Source organism: Squalius cephalus, assembly GCF_949319135.1.
Source record: "Squalius cephalus genome assembly, chromosome: 9".
Lineage (NCBI taxonomy): Eukaryota > Metazoa > Chordata > Actinopteri > Cypriniformes > Leuciscidae > Squalius > Squalius cephalus.
Genome location: NC_137130.1, coordinates 27495956 through 27516477, shown reverse-complemented (window position 1 = coordinate 27516477; position 20522 = coordinate 27495956). Strand labels below are relative to the sequence as shown.

General features: G+C 35.6%; 1 protein-coding gene across 1 annotated transcript; it reads left to right on the top strand.

The window, feature by feature from the left end:
- Positions 1-250: 250 nt before the first annotated feature.
- Positions 251-20240, top strand: cbsb (cystathionine beta-synthase b). The gene is made up of 16 exons (XM_079880538.1): positions 251-322; positions 2193-2549; positions 3521-3627; positions 6422-6556; positions 6992-7071; positions 7202-7406; positions 8130-8221; positions 8494-8619; positions 9993-10077; positions 10164-10269; positions 13157-13234; positions 13468-13602; positions 15194-15302; positions 15704-15788; positions 19031-19193; positions 19658-20240. The coding sequence occupies exons 2-15, from the start codon at positions 2200-2202 to the stop codon at positions 19165-19167; spliced, it is 1830 nt and encodes a 609-aa protein (XP_079736664.1). The 5' UTR covers positions 251-322; positions 2193-2199; the 3' UTR covers positions 19168-19193; positions 19658-20240.
- The last annotated feature ends 282 nt before the right edge of the window (positions 20241-20522 follow it).

Below are 20522 nucleotides of genomic sequence, written 5' to 3'. Positions count from 1 at the left end.
GTTAGAAATAAATTGGTCAAGTGCACCTGAGTAACACAATCCACTAGCTTGAGCTCATAGCATAGCAGGACTGTCCAGTGTCCTTATGTTTTCTGTGCACGAGGGCACGACTAAATGTCGACATTTCCATTGGTTAGGAGTAAAGAACAAACAGCAAATCAGCGCTCGACCCCAACAAGGTATGCTGTCACCTGATTGGACGCCAGTTTGACTCTTTAACGCATGTGAGCTGCTGGCAAGCCGACTTCTTTTCACATACGGATAGGTCATCTGTGTAATCGGACCTCACCGGCTCGCAAATTCGTCTCTAGCTGATAGTCAGGTGAGTAAAAATGACTGTTCGTATTTTAGTCGTTAAGCCCTATAAAGATAACCATTTATTGATAACGACCAAGACACGGTAAACGCGTCAATCTGCGACATTACTACATCATGGTGTTGTTTGTATCTGAGGAACGTATCCTAATCGCTTGCTTTTCACAGAAGAGTTTTCCACCTAAATTATAAAAAAATAAAAAATTAAATTCTCACATTCCGCCTGTCGTAAGTGATGAGACTGCGGCGCGCGCATGATGAAATCGAGCCCCTGCGTCAGCATCACGATCAGCGCGAGCACAATGCGATTGCGTCAGCATACTTTACCATGTTCGTTCATTAATGTGATGTTCTTACGTGTTTTACAACTCATACCTGCGGTGGAGATCTCCAATTTATAATTCGAGTATTTTTTTTAAAATTCATTATTCACTATCATTTAAGCAGGATGACTGGCGATTCTTTTTAAAGCCCACCAAAACTCTCTTTGCTTATTTTTTATTTTTTTTATTATTATTATTAAATGTATGTTATTATAAAATGATAAAAGCGGCTGTTGAAGAGTTTATACATTTAAATTTATAAAATAAAAATTGTTCAGAGATTATAGGATCTCAAATCACAGAGATTTCTTGAGACGGCCTTTAACCAGCTCTTTTCTTATCAAATGTGTGGTTTAATCATACGTTTCCTCAGGTTGAGAACATTTTTTGAAGATGGTTGAGAACTTTTTTCTTAGGTATTGTTTCAGTGTTGTGACATGACTAAACATATTATAGTCTAGAAAGCCACACCTCTTCCTTGAAGGTTGTCTGTGGAAAGCAGAAGTTTCTTGTTTCATTGTGTCGTGTTTACAGTAGCTTCTTTTCAGAGTATGGATGACTCTTCTATGACTATGTAACTCATTTCGCTGTCAATTGAGATCAGAGATAACAACATGCCGTTAGTAGTAAAAGCTACAGTCAAAACATCCCTGATGTCAGTGCTTGGATTTTTGCCCCCCTCTTTTGGAAATGCTTATCCACGAAGCAAACTTTTGGCTGAAAGGCTTTGTTGGTGTCATGTATCACTGTAATGTTCATTGCATAAGAGTCCCTTCCTGGCAAATTTACAAGCACGAGAGGTATGCATATGAACAAGTACAGCTGCTCTGTTCTGAAGAGAAACCTAAACATCTCCAGCTCCTATTAGATTATTTTCCACAGGGATAAAATTGTCTACATCACCTGGATTCCATTGCATCTCCTTCTCATAAGTTGTTGTTCTTTATTATTATTATTATTTTATTTTTTTTGTATTTTTTTTTTTTTTGTATGAGGGATCTACTTTTGCTTATTCATGCTTTTGACCAGGAGGAAGTTGAGGCAATAAATAAGGGTGCTTGTTTTATCTTCATGTTTGACGATCGAGACCATAGAGATAGGTCTAATCTAATAGATATTGTTATCAAGAAGTGAGTGTTTTTGTACACATTCTAAATGATATTGTTTTGTATTCTTCCTCTCACTGTCTTTAAGCACGCAAGTGTTATCACAAATTGAGATATGTCAATGAAGTAAAGCACTATATATATTATCTTTTAGGAGGGTGTTTGAGACTTTCATGGAACTTGTACAGTGGTTTGGCTTCTTAAATGGCATGTTGTGATCTGTCACTGTCAGTGTTGCATAAGCACTTGGATGACATGAACACTGTATTTAAACATAATAGAGTGAAAACCAGAATGAACTTCTAGAGTGATACGCCCACATTTATGATGGAATAGTTGCGTAATGTTTCCTAATAATGTTTCTAACAGTTCTTTGGTGATTGGATACTGTAAAACATTAAGTACAAAGGAAAGCCTGGTGACTGACACTTAAAATGTTTCCTCTCAGGTAAGCCATGCCATCAGTACCATCTAGTTCAGAGTCCGTTGGGACTGGTTCCATCTGCCCACATGCTGCCAAGGTCCTCACAAATGCTGCAAATGGAGAATCTGGCATCAACATGGATGCCAAGCTGAAAGTCGATGCCGTCTTGAATGGAAATGCTGGACAAAAGTTAAATGTGAACGGCACAGCCCATGTGAATGAAACAAACAGTCACCATGTGAAGAGTATTAATGGAGAGCACATGGAGAATGTATCAGAGGTCACCATGGAGAGGAAATGGATTCGACCAGATTTGCCCAGCAGATGCACCTGGAAACTTGGTGACCCAAACACCGAGTCGCCCCACAACCACTTCAAACGGTAAGAATGCAGCACCTTCAAGCTGTTACATGCTTTCCTAAGAATTCATATTTGTCAGTCAGTACATAGATTTTAAAGGGATAGTTTACTCAAAAGTAAAAATTCTGTCATCATTTACTCACCCTCAAGTTGTTCTGTATAAACCTTTATTTCTTTGTTCTGCTGAACACAAAGGAAGATATTTTGAAGAATGTCAGTAACCATACAGTTGTGGGGCACCACTGACTTCCATAGTATTTATTTCATACTACTATGAAGTCAACGGGGACCAGTAAATGTTTGGTCACAAACATTCTTCAAAATATCTTCCTTTGTGTTCAGCAGAACAAGAACATTTATACTGGTTTGGAACAACATGAGGGTGAGTAAATGATGACAATTTTCATTTTGGGTTGAACTAATCCTTTAAGAGTGGGTTTAGTGGTTAGAGCATAGGGTTGTTTTAACATGAAGCAGGAAACTATGCAGGCACTTGATATGTTTACCTACACAGCCTTCTACCGCTGCTAATTTATATTTGTTGCTATTGTATCCATATGTGTGAACATTGAGGTTCTAAAATATTTAAAAAAAAACTTTGAAATAATAAACTATACTGCACAACATATAAATAAAACCTGTTGCCAACAAAGGAGAAGCTTTAAAGTAAAGCCAGAAAACTTTTGAAAATGAAGAAGTGAATATTATTAATATAATTAGTATAATAAAAATCTGCTTTCTTTCTACACATGAATAGTCATGTGTCATGTCCTAGTCATGACCATTCTAGTTACTCCTGTTTAACAACAGTGATTTTTCAGGAAGAATGACTCATCTAGAAATGTAACCGTGAATGACCACACTTTTACCACCCACACAAATCAATGTCACAGTCTGCAGAGTAACAGTGATTCAGTCAGTTCCGTTGTGGTTATTTTATGATTGACTTTTTGTGTGTTTGTGGTTGTGCATGTGTAACCGCTTTCTCACAGGACCGAGACACCCAGTGTCCTCCCCAACATCTTAAGCAAGATTGGAGATACCCCAATGGTCCGCATGAACAAGATTCCCAATGCTTTTGGCCTCAAGTGTGAGCTTTGTGAGTATCTGTAAAATATGTGTGCAAGATCACAAGATCATTTAAGGACAGCCTGTAAAGTGCATGTATCGGCACGTGTGTCTGCGTTGGAAGTAAGGGGTCGAGTTCTGGAATGAGGAATGCAGGTGTTGGGTTTCGCTCTTCTCAGCTGACTGAGGACGTGAAGAAGCAAACGTTCCTAGACTGACCGTACTGAGTCACAGTTCATTCAAGCATTTTGAGTGCATGAACCTATTTATTTACTTAAATCACATGCACTTAGTTAAAGGAGAAGTTCACTTCAGAATAAAAATTTCCTCATAATTTACTCACCCCCACGTCATCCAAGATGTTCATGTCTTTCTTCAGTCAAAAAGAAATTAAAGTTTGAGGAAAAAATTCCAGGATTTTTCTCCATATAGTGGACTTCACTGGGGTACAACGGTTTGAAGGTCCAAATTGCAGTTTCAGTGCAGCTTCAAAGGGCTCTACACGATCCCAGTCGAGGAATAAGGGTCTTATCTAGCGAAACGATCGGCCATTTTAAAAATAAAAATAAAAGAATCTATACTTTTTAACCACAAATGCTCATCTTGCACTAGCACTGAATATGCATGCTTCTCTACTACATGGTAGGCGAGAAACCGTATGTAAATGGTATGTCTGAATTCACAATTTATGAAATGGTTGGCAAACAGTGACCTATTACTACTGCTGAGATTCTGAAATACGCATCCAACAGACACTTTACTATCCCATGAGGCCATGGGAGAGAAGTTGTGAATGGCAGCAAAGCAATGCAACTGACACTGTAGGTCACATAACAGTGACAACATGACAGATGTAATGCATCCATCCGTACTTCACGCATTCATACTGTATAGAATGTATTTTTTTAATGGTCACAAAGAACTTATTTAGAAGAAGTACTTACAGTGATTTTGGATGCAGCCATAGAGTTGGAAGAATGAATCTGTTTTATGGACCACCTCCCTGATACACTTTCATGAGTGAAGATCCTAGGAAATCCAGTGTTAACTTGTCTTTACATAAACTTTGAACTCTTAGTTCAAATTAACCCAAACCTTAATTGCGGTTATTGGTTCCAGTAACATGGCCTCGAGTTAATTCAGTCAACCCAGATTTTGAAACTCCGAGTTTATGCTCATCCACAATGAACAAGGGAAAAAATACTTAACAGAGCGCAGAATCCAGGAGTCACCAATGAAATTATAATTTATTTGTTTTAAGAACGGCTGATGGAATTAAAGACCAGTCTTTGTTTTGTTTTTGTAATACTTTATAAATTCTATAGATCTTATGTAGCCCCGCCCCTTTTCAGCACTGCACTCATTGTGTTCTGTCTTCTGGTTTGTATTTCTACAGCATGAAGTTAAGATCTTACAGATTTATGAATGAACAGCTCATTTTAAAATCTCCCTGGTCTAAAGACATTTGTTTAGATATCCGCCTCAAACATTACAATGCTCATGATAACTTTCGTTAACTCTACAATAAGTAAATCCATTTCACCAGCTAATTACTCTTCGACAGCGATGCCATTGAAATATACAGAGCTACCGCAAAAACCAAAGTTCAAATACAAAATTCTAAAGATGTCTGGATCTGCTGGAAAGTACAATCATCTTCCTCAGATAAAATCAGAGGCCTTCAAAACACCACTTAGTTATTCCTGCAGAGAGGAATGCATTGTGTGTTGCAGCAGATACATACCTCACTTGGCCAGGTTGTTGCATTGTATATTTTTTTTTACGTTTGAAAAAAAACTTTCTGTCAGAATGTACTCAAGGACCTAAATTGAAACTCAGTGCATTCATTGACAAAACCTGGCTCACAAAATGGCGGCTGTCATTATTTTCTTTTGTGAAAGGTGAGCGAGTTTAGTCGCTTGGGTCAAAAGTGTCGCAGGGCTGTAGTTAAGCCCCTCTTTGGTTTAACGAACATTGTTTGAAAGTGTTATTGTGTGGAAGTCAAAGCCTTTTGATCCTAAATGTTTTAATGAGCTTTATAATGGGGATTCAATATGTCTAGCAATTTCATGTGAACAAGATTACCCTTTGGCCAGTTGAGCCGACAGGCTTTGGCAATACAGACATAGAATTAGCTGACTAATTGCATCTGAGTTGGTGCATATTTCACATATTTGCATGTGTGACTATGTGTGGTTGGGATAGAGGGGAGGTTCAGGTTGGACAGTAAATGCTTTCCATCGAATTAAGTGCACCGTGTATTTGCTGTATAAATATTTCACACAGGTAGGCCTATAACCAAAAGTTATTTGTGTGGCTCGCAACTTTTTTGACTGCAAGACCCCCCACTGACTGTTCACAACAATATTGGAAGGCTCCACCAATATTTCTTTCACAATTTCTACCTGATAGAATATCTTACAGTTCGGCATAACTACAAAAATGTGTAATCATTATAAATGTAGTCAAGATTTAATTTTTATGACTAGGTCTAGAATTCACACTTTAAAAAAAAAAAAAAAAATAGATTCAAACCCCATTGGAAATTTATTGAGGGCCCCTAGTGGGTTAAGAACCACTGATTTACCTGTAAAGCTAAAGCACATTTTTGGACTGAAATGTTAATTAATCAAAGTGCTGTAAAAAAATAAAATTTGCTTCTGCCCCGTACACTCCTATTATAAAGAAACTATACAGTGATGTTTGTATGTATAATCTAAGGGACAAGCTAATGACTTGGAATTGACAACATGCCTAAATGGAAAAGGTGGTTGACGAAGTTGTGAATGTGTTTTTATTTTTTTGGTCTTTCAATCATTGTCTAGTGGCTAAATGCGAGTTCTTCAATGCCGGTGGAAGCGTGAAGGACAGAATCAGTCTGCGAATGGTAGAGGATGCTGAGCAAGATGGCGTCCTTAAACCTGGAGACACTATCATTGAACCCACATCTGGAAACACAGGTGTGTGTGTGTGTTTGTGCACACCATTTGGCAGTGGCACAATAATACTTATTCTCAACATGTCTTTTAATATTTTTATTGAAAGAAAGTACTAGGAATGGAATGCTGAAGGACCAGTTAAACATGTCATGTGCCAACTAGTATGGGACAAAAGTTAAAGAATAACTGTACAAAAGTGTCTGTCTTCTAAGTGTTATACACATTCCTAACACTTCCTAATCAACGCACTAGTGAATATTATTGATCTTAAATAGTGATAGAGGCTGATTGATAAGAAAAAATCAAATGTTTTTCTATGCTCACTTTTTCTTATATCCCTCCTTGTTCTAATTTGTACTTTTCTGGACAATGTTTGAAACGTGGTATTGCTAGCACTTGAAGCTAACTGAATTTTGGATAAGTGTCTGCTAAATGAATAAATGTTTTGTTTTTCAGGTATTGGACTTGCCCTGGCAGCAGCAGTAAAAGGTTATCGCTGCATCATTGTCATGCCTGAAAAGATGAGCATGGAAAAGGTAAAATTATGAAAATAACTACGGTGTGGGTGTGAATCCACTTGATTTCTGAAGACTTCAGTCAATATTTGTAGTGCGTGTGAATGTGTGTTTGAATAGTCATGTGTTTCGTGTCCTTGCATGCTCCCAGGTGGACGTGCTCCGTGCTCTGGGTGCAGAGATTGTTCGTACCCCTACCTCTGCCCGTTTTGACTCTCCTGAGTCTCATGTGGGTGTGGCTTGGCGTTTGAAGAATGAGATTCCTAATGCTCACATTCTGGACCAGTACCGTAATCCCAGCAACCCCCTGGCCCACTATGACACCACTGCAGAGGAGATTCTGGAGCAGTGTGACGGTAACTGCTGAATTTGTGTAGAAGCAACTTTGTGGCTTTTTCTAAATTAATCATTAACCTCTCGCTTCAGTCAACTGGATTATTTTAATGAAAAAGCTCATAATTTACCATTGGTTCTCAACCAGGAAGCCCAAATAAGTCTTACAATTATTTAAATTTAGTAGGGCTGGGTTGTGACACAAATACACAAATTTCTCCATTTGATCTTGATTCTCAAGCTTTCAATTCAATGTCGGTTAATTTGACTATAAATCAGATACAGTACATGGCCAATTTTCTCAAGGAAAACTAATGTTGTAAACTATACAGGAAGTCAGTTGGTACTACACTATAATATTGAAGGTCAAAAAATTAAATGATTTGTACACAAACACTTAAATTACACCCTAGGAATGTTCATAATGAAAAAGTGATACTAACTTCATAATTACATAATTATGTTTCTACTCCGCATAGACTAAAAGAGAAATTCTTGGGATTTAAGAATTTGATATTGGTTCTTCAAAATGAGAATTGATTGATTAAAATTGAAAAATCAATATATTTTTTTTACCCAGCCCTAAAATGTAGTTATATTACATATTATTGATTTACATACACAGCTGACATCAGATAATGTGGCCTAGATAATAGGGCCTTCAAATATTGACAAAAGAAAGTAAAAAAGGTCAAGAATCACTGCATATGACTAATGTTGAAGCCATTTGTGTTTGCCCTCTGTAGGTAAAATAGACATGCTGGTGGCTGGAGCTGGCACTGGTGGCACCATCACTGGTATCGCCCGCAAGCTGAAGGAGAAATGCCCCAACATCAAGGTGAGACTCAGATCGGTTCATGAATTCTGATACAGCTGTCAATGAACATGTTTTCTTCTATTTATTTATCTGATTTTACCTGATTTATGTATTTTTGGCATTATATTTTATTACTATTTCTTAAAGTATTCTTTTTTCTTTAAATTATTTTTTCAGATCATAGTTATTACTCAAAAGAATTCTGAATAATCAATACTTTGTTTGGAGAGACACTTGTTTCCACTTACATTTATTTTTACACTGCCTATAATGTGTTTGTCTTTGCTCCTCAGATAGTTGGAGTGGATCCTGAGGGCTCCATCCTTGCTGAGCCGGAGGAGCTGAATAAGACTGATAAGACTCAGTATGAGGTGGAGGGCATCGGATATGACTTCATCCCCACTGTTCTGGACAGATCTGTAAGTGTGTATTTGCAGAGTAGGTTCTGATGTAGTTGAAATGACACTTGATGTTTATTGATGGCAAATGACCTCGCCGTGACCCACCTTAAATGTTATCTCCTAAAACTGTCATTCCTTTCCAGTGGTTGCTATATGACCTATTGTCATATTTGTATAGAGATAAGCTACTTAGAAAGGATGCACAGTCATTTAAATCTTTTTCAGATATTCAAATCTAGAAGTACTTGGATACATATTGTTATAAGCCATAGTAGAGGCAATATTAAATAAGGATGTGTTCACTCTTGTAGTTCGGTTCTTTTGGTCCGGACCAAAAAAGAAAATGATGCATTTAGTCCTGGTTCGCTTGGCATTCACACTATTATTTTTAACATCGAACCTAGCGATACAAAAAAAATCCAGCTTTAATGACATATATTTTGCACTAAATTAAATATATTTATTAAATATTACGGTAAAAAAAAAAAAAAATACCACGGTATTAAATGTATATCGTTAGAGATTTTGTTATATTGTGTATATCGCGGTATGTAAATATGTAGCACTATTGACACTTCAATAGATGAAAAATGCATGAATGAGAATATAAAGAGCGGGATATGCTTGATTTTTAAAAGAGTTATAAGTGTAATGTATCCTGAAAAGGAACTCGTTCTGACAGGCACACTGCCAAAGTGCGCGCAGAGAAAGCAGAGTACATGCGATGTTAAAAAGCAAAATAAGCAGTGAAAAGACATCCAGCGTAAGCGTGTGCACAGAAAGCTGTATCTCTAAACATGTGATCGCGAATTCAGTCCTCTTTCATGTCTTATTGCGCTTAAATGGTCAAACGCACGCAATTGTAAAAATGCCCATCGTGTGAAGTATTCATGTAAACACAGCCAGTAATGTCTCAAGTGAAAGTAAACAGTTGGGTTTGGTCTTAAAGTGACAGCAGCCTAATATACCTACATCCTGCTCTGTAATTAATGTGAATCAAACAAAATAGATTTTTTTTCTTTTTTTGCCTTAAGAATACATTTTTATTTAATTAATACGGTAAAGACTATGCATTATTTTATTTTTACATTTGATTATTAAAACTACATGTTCAGTAAACCTAGTGTACCTGAGAAATCTTATTTGTTTAATTCATATTTTTGTTAAATTGTATTTGTCCTATTGTTTGTAATTTTGTAAAACACTTTTTTTTTTTTTTTTTTTTTATAATAGAAATGAGATAAAATAACTATATTGTGATATATATCATTATCGTGAAATAAGAATTTGGTCATATCGCCCACCCCTATTTTCATGTCTCACTTAATTCATGCTAGACAAAATCCTTTAAGGTTTTTATTTTTTTTTTAAACAAATTTTCTGTGTCTCAGGTGGTGGATAGTTGGTACAAGTCCACTGATGAAGAGTCCTTTGCCATGTCTCGTATGCTCATCAGAGAGGAGGGTCTTCTGTGCGGTATGTAACTCATAATACATCTCTCACATTTAATGTGTGTGAAATTAAGTGTGTATCTAAAGTCTGTTCTCTATCACTCTTTGTAGGTGGTAGTTCAGGCACAGCCATGTCTGCAGCAGTGCATGTAGCCAAAGAGCTGAAGGAAGGCCAGCGCTGTGTGGTGATCCTTCCCGACTCCATCCGCAACTACATGTAGGTTTCGGTGTTCCCAGCATTCTAGTGTGCTTAGCTGTGATGTGAATGTGTGTTTTGTGTTGCCTGGTAGATTAAGCAACAGCAATTCTATTGTGATGTTTTAGACTTAACCCTAGACAGCCGGTATGTTCAGAATTGTATGCCACCGTTCTACCAGAGTTGAGAATCTGCTTTAAAGCTGTAGCTTCCCAAAATACAAGCTATTTACGGTTTTATTTAGTCTTGTCTACTGAACTATGGTAATCTTAAGATAGTGGTTAAATTAGTCAGTTAGCTGCACAAACAGTATCAATGTAGCTAGGGGTGGGAGATATTGACAAAAATGAATATCTCGATATTTTTTTCCAATATCTCGATATCGATATTCAGACGATATTTTTGCCATCCTTCAAAGAAATGTATGCAAACTGGCAAAGAAGGTCCAGTTGGTCTTTTGACTTGCTGCATTTGACCTATTATTGTAGGCTATAGAAAAAACAATAAAGGAGCTAACTAAACAGAATCTGAGGTAGCCCCTACTTTTTCCACTTACAAAATAAAACAATAATAAAAAAAAATGGAACTAGGCACCTCTTGCAACAGTGATTATTAAATCAAACAATATTGTTGATGATGATAATTCAAAGTAAAAAAAAAAAATTCAGAACACTATAATTCCATCCATTTTTTCCCCAAAACGCCTTTTTTTCCTCAAAACGCTATAAATCCATCCATTTTCTTCCAAAAATTGATGGTTTGTCTTTTTAAAAAAGTCTTTTGTCTTTTATTTTTCGTGTTTGCATTTATGAGGAAAAAACAATATCACGTGACAGTTCTCCATTATGGACGCGCGCTCTGAAAGCGGCACTAAAAGACTTTCAAACTTTCACAGAGAACTCAAAACAGAAAGCACAAAGCCTTTCTTTAAAACGAATTTCGTTTTGTATTATTTGTATCTTAATTTTAATACATTTTTCATTCATCAATTTCCTGAATTTAATACATAAAAAGTAATATAGGCTAGCAATCACAACATAAGGTGCTTGAACTGTAGATATCATCATGAACCGAACCGAACCGTAGCCTACTCGCCTCACAGGCCTAAAAAATGTGAAATATATTTACAGAAAGCTGGTTCTAAACAAAACCATCCAAAACAAAATAAAATAAAACTATGTAGCCTAATAAATGTGCATTTCTCCGGTGCGTTCACTAGCCTACTGCGAAGATCGCGAGTCAATAGTAGATCGTCAACTTCATCTTTGCAGCCGACACAGAAATTAATAAACAATTAAAATGTCTTATTGCAATATTTTACATATTCATAATCATTACTTTTGCTGGTTCTTTGAGGCAGCTTTTTAGGTTTATGGCGTTTTGGAAAAGAGCTCTTCACATACAAACACCGTTTCACCAAGGCACAGCGGCCCTTCAGCACATAAGAACAAAAAGAGAAAAGCACGGACTTACTAATTACGAAACTTTGATGTGGTTGAACAGGTGAAACAGTCACAAATTCCTCTGCAACTCAAACCTTCTCAATACGAGTTATGAAGGAAGAGAACAGCATTACAGTTTTCAGCGCGTCCTCCTCTGATTGCTGTGTTGTGACTGAAAAAGTGCGTGCGGGAGCACATGCGCAAAACGTAGGTTTGTAAAATGTCCTTTTGTAAAATGACATATGATAAAATAAAAATAATTAATATATAATTTTCCAAAACGGTTTTGCGCATGTGCTTCTGCGCGCACTATTTCGAATTTACGTATGAATGTGCGTTTTTGACGACACGGGACCATCGGAGGTTGCTTCCGGGAATAGTACTGCCCTACAGTATTAAAAATCACTACATATAATTGTTTAGAAGGTTATAGTGTGCGTTATTTGTTTTCTCTTTAACTTCTATCAGCTCTTTTCATGTTTGGGGGGTCGGATTGTACAAATTATGAAATATTCGATATCCCAATTTTGCATATCGTCCAGACAACAATTTGGATATTATCGTCTAAACGATATATCGCCCACCTCTAAATGTAGCTGATTATTTTAGAGGAAATATCTTTTACCAATGTATAACTATTCAAAACAAAACCAACAAGGATTTTAGGATGATGTTTAACAAGATTAAACAGATAAATACACTACATACAACTAATAAAACTAGAGAACACACACCTTTATATAATAGTCTAAAACATTGTGATGAACAGCAGCTGTTAATCAGCATTTTTATATATGCACACACGAGCGCGCACACACACACATTTTATTTACATAAAGCATCTAAAATAACCAATTTTACTAAAACATACTTTTTGAGAAACAAATAGTGATTTCAGGAAAAATAACTACTTTTAGTTAAATACTCCCCAATACTGCATGCTTGTTCCTCAAATGCAGTATGTGTACAATACATAGTATGCATATTTCCCACTGTGTTGGATACTGTTTCCTAGGGTTGCACTATTGATCTAAATAAACCAAAATCACGATACAGCTTAGTGTGATTATCAAATCGCATGGAATTAAAAATGTATGCTGGGTGTTTCAGCTGTGTTCAGTTGCATGTGAGCAGCTTGTGATCCAGTGTCTCAGAGCAACTGTTTACAGTAAATGCTGTTCTACATGAACTCAGCTCTGCATCTGATATGAGTCTGTCACTTATAACATGCATTTGGAAACGTAATGCGCATGATGAACGCCCACAGAACTGAAAAACCGCTTGGTAATGTAATCATAGTTCAGCGTGGGTCATGTGACGACAATGTACCATGCTTTTGAAACTGTGGTCTGAACTGTTTATCGTTGCATACTATATTTCAGATTTATATAAAAAAAAAAAAAAATGCAGTAGGCTATGTTAGTACACTCTTAGGCTTGGCCTAAATGCTTTGTTCTCCCCCTTAGGTCTAAATTTCTTAGTGACAAGTGGATGTGTGAAAAGGGCTTCCTGAGTGAGGAGGATCTTGTTGTCAAGAAGCAATGGTGAGTGTATACACACGTACACATGTTGTCTTTGGAAGCATCCTTGTTATTTACACTCTGATATCCTCTGCAAATATAGTCTCTCTCTGCATCTGTTATTACACTAGGCTGCATTACTGATACAGTAAAGCTTCTATATGTGGAGGCATGTTCACTCTCCCAGATTACTCTGTATGTGTGTCATCTTACAGTGAACTTTTACTGTCTTTCTCCCTGCCCTCATCTCTCGGTAGGTGGTGGAATCTGACTCTGCAGGAGCTCCGACTCTCCGCCCCCCTGACTGTGCTGCCTTTAGTGTCCATCAAGAAGACCATTCAGATCCTGAAAGAGAAGGCCTTTGACCAAGCACCCGTGGTGGATGACGCCGGGTAGGTCATTCATTCAGAAACCTGTTATTATGTTAACCAGTTAAACTATTATGTATTATGTTAATAAAGATATCTGAAACAATGAGGAGGTGGAATCCATCAAAAACCTTGTTTAAAAAAGGTGCTGTGTTCTTATTACATATCATTCCAAAAAAAAAATTGTATAATTGTTTTCCACTATATTTTTAAGTATTTTTCCCCTTATACATTTGAATACATGTCTGTGTTAATATTTTTTAACAGATTTCTTAATATATATTGAGGTCAAATATTTTACAAATATCAAACTTTTCTTAGGGTATTCCATCCGACAGCTGAAAAACTTTTGAACTAACCTTGCCATGTTATAAAAAGGTCAAAATATCTTATATTGAAGTTAATTTAAGTTACTGATATTGATACACAATCTGAAAAACGATATTTAAAAAAACTACTTCTGTTTAATTTTAATAAAATAAAATGATAATGGTATTAATAAAATAGTTGGATTTTATTAAGTTTTCATGCAACTTTTAATTTCTTTTGAAAATATTTTCTTTTATAATGTTTTACAGACAGTTAAATGCCTTTTTTGCCCCACCAGAAATGTTGTTTGTGTATTCATGTAATTAATTATATATTATTCAGATGTTCCGATTCGATTTCGATTCGCAAGCTGTCAATTCGATTCAATTTCAATTCTCGATTCGACTCAGTGAATATAGATTTAATTACAAATCCTATATTTATTAAAAAAAAAAAAAGACAGTGAACATAAGTTTACAAGTGGTTAATTAATAAAAAGAAATTAAGAACTCTTAAACTCTTTTTATTTTCGGTACACTTGGGTACATTAAAACAGAACCCGACTCTATATTTCAAATGCAGACAATGAATAGACAGGATTTTGATGCAAGATGAATAATTGAAGTCAGAACAGTGGCATGCCTTGATCAAACAGGATCAGGTTATTTTATGTTTAAGATAAAACAAACATAAAATCTCACAGCATTAGCTGCAACATGGAGGCTGCAAGCCTATGAACAGTGTAGGAAAAGTAATACTGGCTTTTGGGTGATGGATAAATAAACATGGAAAAAAAAAATCGATTCGTGGCCTTTGAGAATCGATTTTGAATCAACCATATTTTAAAAAATGATTGATCGAAAAATCATTTTTTTTTGCCTAGCCCTAATATTTATAGTACTTTATTATTTTGTGTACAAATATTTTTTCTAAAATTTATTACAAATTAATTCAGATATTGAAAACTTTCATAATAGAAAAAGTCAATGTTATTATGAATAGTTATTTTGAATAGCTTCATACTTTCTGATATCCTGGACATTTGTGTACCCAAGCACTGCTCATTTGACATCTCCCTTATTTATACCATCGTCTCATTAGAGGCTCCAAGTGTTTCGGACAACTGAGACACCCGAAATGTACAGTGCTGATGTCTTCCAGGACTGAGATTGAGACTTAATAGATCTGGACTAAAAAAAGAGTGTCATGTTATTGACCCAAAAATAGCAAAATGATCAAACAGATGGAGGAAGAAATAAGTGGAGGAAGGTGTGGCTCAATCTGGTGTCTGGTTTTCTCCCTGTAGGCAGATTCTGGGCATGGTCACATTGGGGAACATGCTCTCGTCGGTTCTGGCTGGGAAGGTTAGACCATCTGATCCCATAAGCAAAGTTCTCTACAAACAGTTTAAACAGGTGGGCACACACACGCAAACACACACACCCCTTTCTGTCATTCTGTACATGCAGCAGAAGGTTCAAGAAAAAGTAGGCTATTCACACAATTTGTTCAAATAAACCTTGAGATATCGGAAATCCTTATAAGTGCATGTGGTGGTTTTTTTTTTTTTTTTTTTTTTTTTTTTTTTTTCATCTGGCTCTAAATGAGGGTAACTTGGATCTAATTATACGATTGTCTATAGCGAAGACTTCTGCGGTTTTGATTTCTGAGGCTTGGCAGAAGAAGGAAATAATAGCTGAATAAATAATGTGTTAATTGTACGTCAATTAAATATCAGTACACCGAGTGTTACTTAATAACCAGTAATGACAGGTAATGTGATCTCTCAATAGTCAACTTGTCTGTCTTCCTGTAGGTGCGCCTAACTGATAACCTGGGCAAACTCTCACGAATCCTGGAGACGGACCATTTTGCCCTTGTTGTGCATGAACAGATTCAGTGTAAGTCAAGTTCTTTAACTCTTTGTTCCACTTTTTCCCTAACAAATCTCCATTTTCTTATTTTTAGTCACGAACATTACATGTGTGTGTCTGTGTGTGAGGTCCTGGAAAACCCTATGGGGAAATTTCCCCACAAAGATGGCAATATCTGAAATCCTTGTCCTTGTGGGGACATTTTCCATGAGGAAAACAGCTTATGAATCATAAATCACCTTTTGAAAATGTAAAAATGCAGACATTTTTTCTATGATGTTTAGGATTAGGGGATAGAATATGCAGTTTGCACCATATAAAAATAATTGTCTATGGAAAGTCCCCCTAAAACATGAAAAACCATGAAAATTTAACCACACTAATAATAATAAATGTTTCTTGAGCATAATATCAGCATTTTAGAATGATTTCTGAAGGATCATGTGACACTGAAGACTGGAGTAATGATGCTGAAAATACAGCTTTGCATCACAGGAGTAAATTGCATTTTAAAAATCTATTAAAATAGAAAACAGTTATTTTAAAATAATAATATTTCTCAATGTTAATATTTGTACTGTATTTTTGATCAAATAAATGCAGCCTTGAATAAAAAAAGACTTGAGTAACACTTTGCAATAAGGTTTCATTAGTTAAAATTAGTTGACTAGTTAACATGAACTAATAATGAACTGCATTTCTACAGAATTTATTAATCTTAGTTAATGTGCATTTCAACATTTACTATTGATTTTAACAATGTATAAGTTGTATTTGTTAACATTAGTTAATGCACTGTGAACTAACAATAGTCGTTCATTCGTTAATGTATTAACTAAGATGACCAAACAATGTAAGCAAATGAAACCTTATTGTAGTGTTACCAAGACTTCTTTCAGATATATAAAAAATTCCAAACTTTTGAACGCTATTGTATATTTGGAGCTTCTTTAAAAGGAGTGTCTATTTACAGAGGCTATTTACAGTAACTCCGCCCACTAACGTCTTGTTGGGCCAGACAAAATTATGGAAAAAGCTGGATTGTCCTCAGTAGCAATAGTGTAGGGGTAAGAAGCGTGGCAGAAAGTTTTGACGCAAATCAAGTTCAAATCCTCCTTTTGCCGAACTCTCTCTACTCCCCTTTCCCATCACATATCAGGTCGGAAAGGCATTTATTTTCAATAAAAATGAAGAAAATAGTCAAAAAGTGGAAATAAAGTTTCTAACGTGTTTAATAATAAAGTGTATCGGTTAGGTTTAGGGAGGGTTTTATTATCCCAATAAGGCAGCATCCATTTAATAATTTAAATAAATATAATCATTTAAACTGCTATTATCGCATACCATTTAACGTACAACAACACTGAGGTGTAACTGTACAATGTAAAGTTTGGGTCCTAAATCAAAACCATTGGTGAATGTGAAACCTTTATAAAGAAGTGTCGTAGTCTAGCATCTACATCACATGACGAATTAACAGGTATTTTACAAAATGTACAAAGTCTTTTCATACAAAACACAGCACTATTCAGGAACAACAGTCTTATTCATGGAGCTTAATGCAATACAGCACCAATTCGTGATACAGGACACGTATTTTCCTGAACTTCGGATCACCGCGCCCCTCTATTTGCTCTTTGTGGCAAAGGGACATTACACCTGCTGTGGCATATACTCAGCCAAGTGCTAGAAGGACACCACGGTGAACTTTCCATTTTAACCAACATTACATAAGAATACAGGGCGGGACTGTTTTTGTAACTTTCATTACATCATTATTGTAATTAAAATAATAATATTATTATATGTACATTACATGTAGCATCACTGGCATACTTATATATAGGTTTTGTGGTAGTACTTTACAATCAGTGTTGGGGAAAAGTTATTTTTAAAAGTAATGCATTAAAATTTTGCGTTACTTTTTCTCATCTAGGCTGGGCCTTTTACACAAAATGAAATGAATAAGCCTCAGGCTGAAGGAAATGCAAATTCACATTTGTAAAGTAGTTCAATCATACTCATTCAATCATACTACATTCTGGATTGCAGAAGAAAAAAATTGGTTTATCTAAAGTCAAGTTTGCTTATTCGCATGGTTGAATTGGATCATTGAAGGTCATCGGCAAAGACATTGGTTAATAAAGTGAGATAAAATACATGAAGTATATTTGTGTAATTTAACATTTAATTATTGCAGGTTTGAGTTTGCATTTGCATATTGAGTTTGCATTTCACAGTTTTTATTCAATTTGAGGAATACTGAAATTGTTTTTGTGCAAATGAGATGAGTAAATGCACGCTCACATTTAGTCTAGAACAGGGATGGGCAACTTCGTTCCTGGAGGGCCACTGTCCTACAGAGTTTAGCTCCAACCCTGAAAAAATCACCTGCCTGTAACTTTCTAGTAATCCTGAGGACCTTGATTAGCTTGTTCAGGTGTGTTTGAATAAGGTTGAAGCTAAACCCTCCAGGACCGAAGTTGCCCATCCCTGGTCTAGAACTACAATAATCATGTTTACACACATTTCTTTCAACATGGGGACAGGAGAGCTGTCAGTCAATAAATGGGGAAGCAAAGTAACTTGCGTTACTTGTTTGAAAAATAAGTCTGATATTTTGTTGTAAATTTAAAAGTAATGCGTTACTTGAAAAAAAAATAATATAATGGCATAAATCTTGTTACTTGTAAATGCGTTACCCCCAACACCATTTACAATAAGGTTTAATTTGTTAAAATTAGAAATTAGTTAACTACATTAACATGAACAATACTTGTACAGCATTCATTACCTTAGTTAATGTTAATTTCAACATTTTACATTAAGATTGAAATTTGTATTTGTTAAAACAGTTAATGCACTGTAAGTGTAAACTAACTTGTACATTATCCCTTACTTAATTTTAGTTAATAAAAATGGCTCATGTTTATCCGGCCGGTTGTTATCTTAGAATAAACCACCGACAGGTTTATGAGGTCTTGCATCAGCCTGAAGGGTTTATTCTGAGATAACAGAATATTTCAGATATTCTCAGATACTCTGTTTTATCTATTTATTTATATTTTATTTCAGTTAGTATTTAATTTTAGTTTAGTTTAGTTTAATTTACTTTATTTTAAGTAAAGAAAATGTTTTTTTTTTTTTTTATGGTTTTAATTACCGATAATAACCCAGGACCCTGTGCAGATGAAGTACAGTAAATGCAGGCTGTGGTGTCATTGCAGTGGATGGTGTCCACAGTCTGAATTGCAGTTCCTGTCTTACAGACATGAGTAATGGATCCCCCAAGATGAGGCAGATGGTGTTTGGGGTCGTGACAGCCATTGACCTGCTGAACTACGTGGCCACACGTGAGAGGAGGGAACGCTCGCTGTCCGAGTGCTCTCTATCTGAAGAGCAGTGAACGATCAAGAGTGTGGGAACACAATGGTGAAGCATTGTTGTTGTTTTTTTCTCTCTCCGTCTCTTTCTCTCTCTGTCTCTTTCTTTTTTTCATTTTCTTTTTTTTATATTTATTTTTTATTTCTCGGCAAGTGACAAGCTCAGTTTTAAATAATTATGCTTTTTTTTTTTTTTTACAAGTAAGAGCCAGTCAATATAATTTTACATGTCATTCTAACAGATTTGTACTCCGTTTACTTGATTTTGCTTTTCTTTGGTCCCTTAATTTTTAGTTATTCTCAGTTTAGGTGCTTTAACCCGTCAACATAATGAAGTAATCTCACAGGTCATTTAACCACCCTTTGCAGATTTGTTTACTTTGCAAATCTGATTTCATAAAGGTTTATATATTTAAATGAATGTACTTCATTCTTTCAAAAACCGCATGCAGTTTAGTATTTTTGGGTTTAGTTGAATTGCTAGATTCAGGTGCTCTCTTGTCTGATCTACAGCTACGATGCCACCTAGTGACTGCAATAGTTTACAACAATCACGGAGACTTTGATCTTCATCAATCATGCTCTGCTTCTTGGCACAATGATCTATGTGGGGAGTTTTGCAGGCATGATTAATAATATTTGACAAAGCAAATAATAAGTGTGTTTGGTAAACCGAACTGCACCCAGACAGGGTTACTTGGTATTTTTCTTGTATTGAAACAAGATGCGATATAGAATGTAAATAAATAATGGTGGTTCGGACTTGCTTAAAACACACCACTTTGTGTTAAGCAAATTTGATAATTATTTTAATTTTTCTATGTACTTATTGTCTTGATGTCTTGTAAATCAAAACTGTAACTTCTGGAGACTGAATGAGATTGTTTGTATAGGAGTCGATGTGAAGTGAATGAATGTGCATTAGGTTGATCTCATGTTTATGGTTTTTGTGCATGCTGCTGGAGGTCTCCGGATCAGAATGTCTTTACTCTTCTGTTATGATGTTCTGTTACGATGTTCTGTTACTTGATTTAGCTTTTACTTGAATCTTATTGCTGTAATAAATACTGGTTACAAATAAAGGCTTTATTTCCGGAAGAAATGGTGGTTGTGTGAATTGTATTGCCACTATACTTGTCTTTCTCCCTTCGAAGAAAACATTTGTAATTCTGTATGGTGAGAATTAAAGGTTGTGATCAGTCTCAACCTTAGTAAAAAAAAAAAAAAATACATTGCATTAACCGTGCTTGTATTTTTATGGGCTAAAATTCAACATGGTCGTATATTTAAGCTTTGAATATTTAAATCCAAATTCTTTCACACATTTTTATTATTAAACATTCAATAATCTAATTCAGATTTCACTTCCAAAATAGTC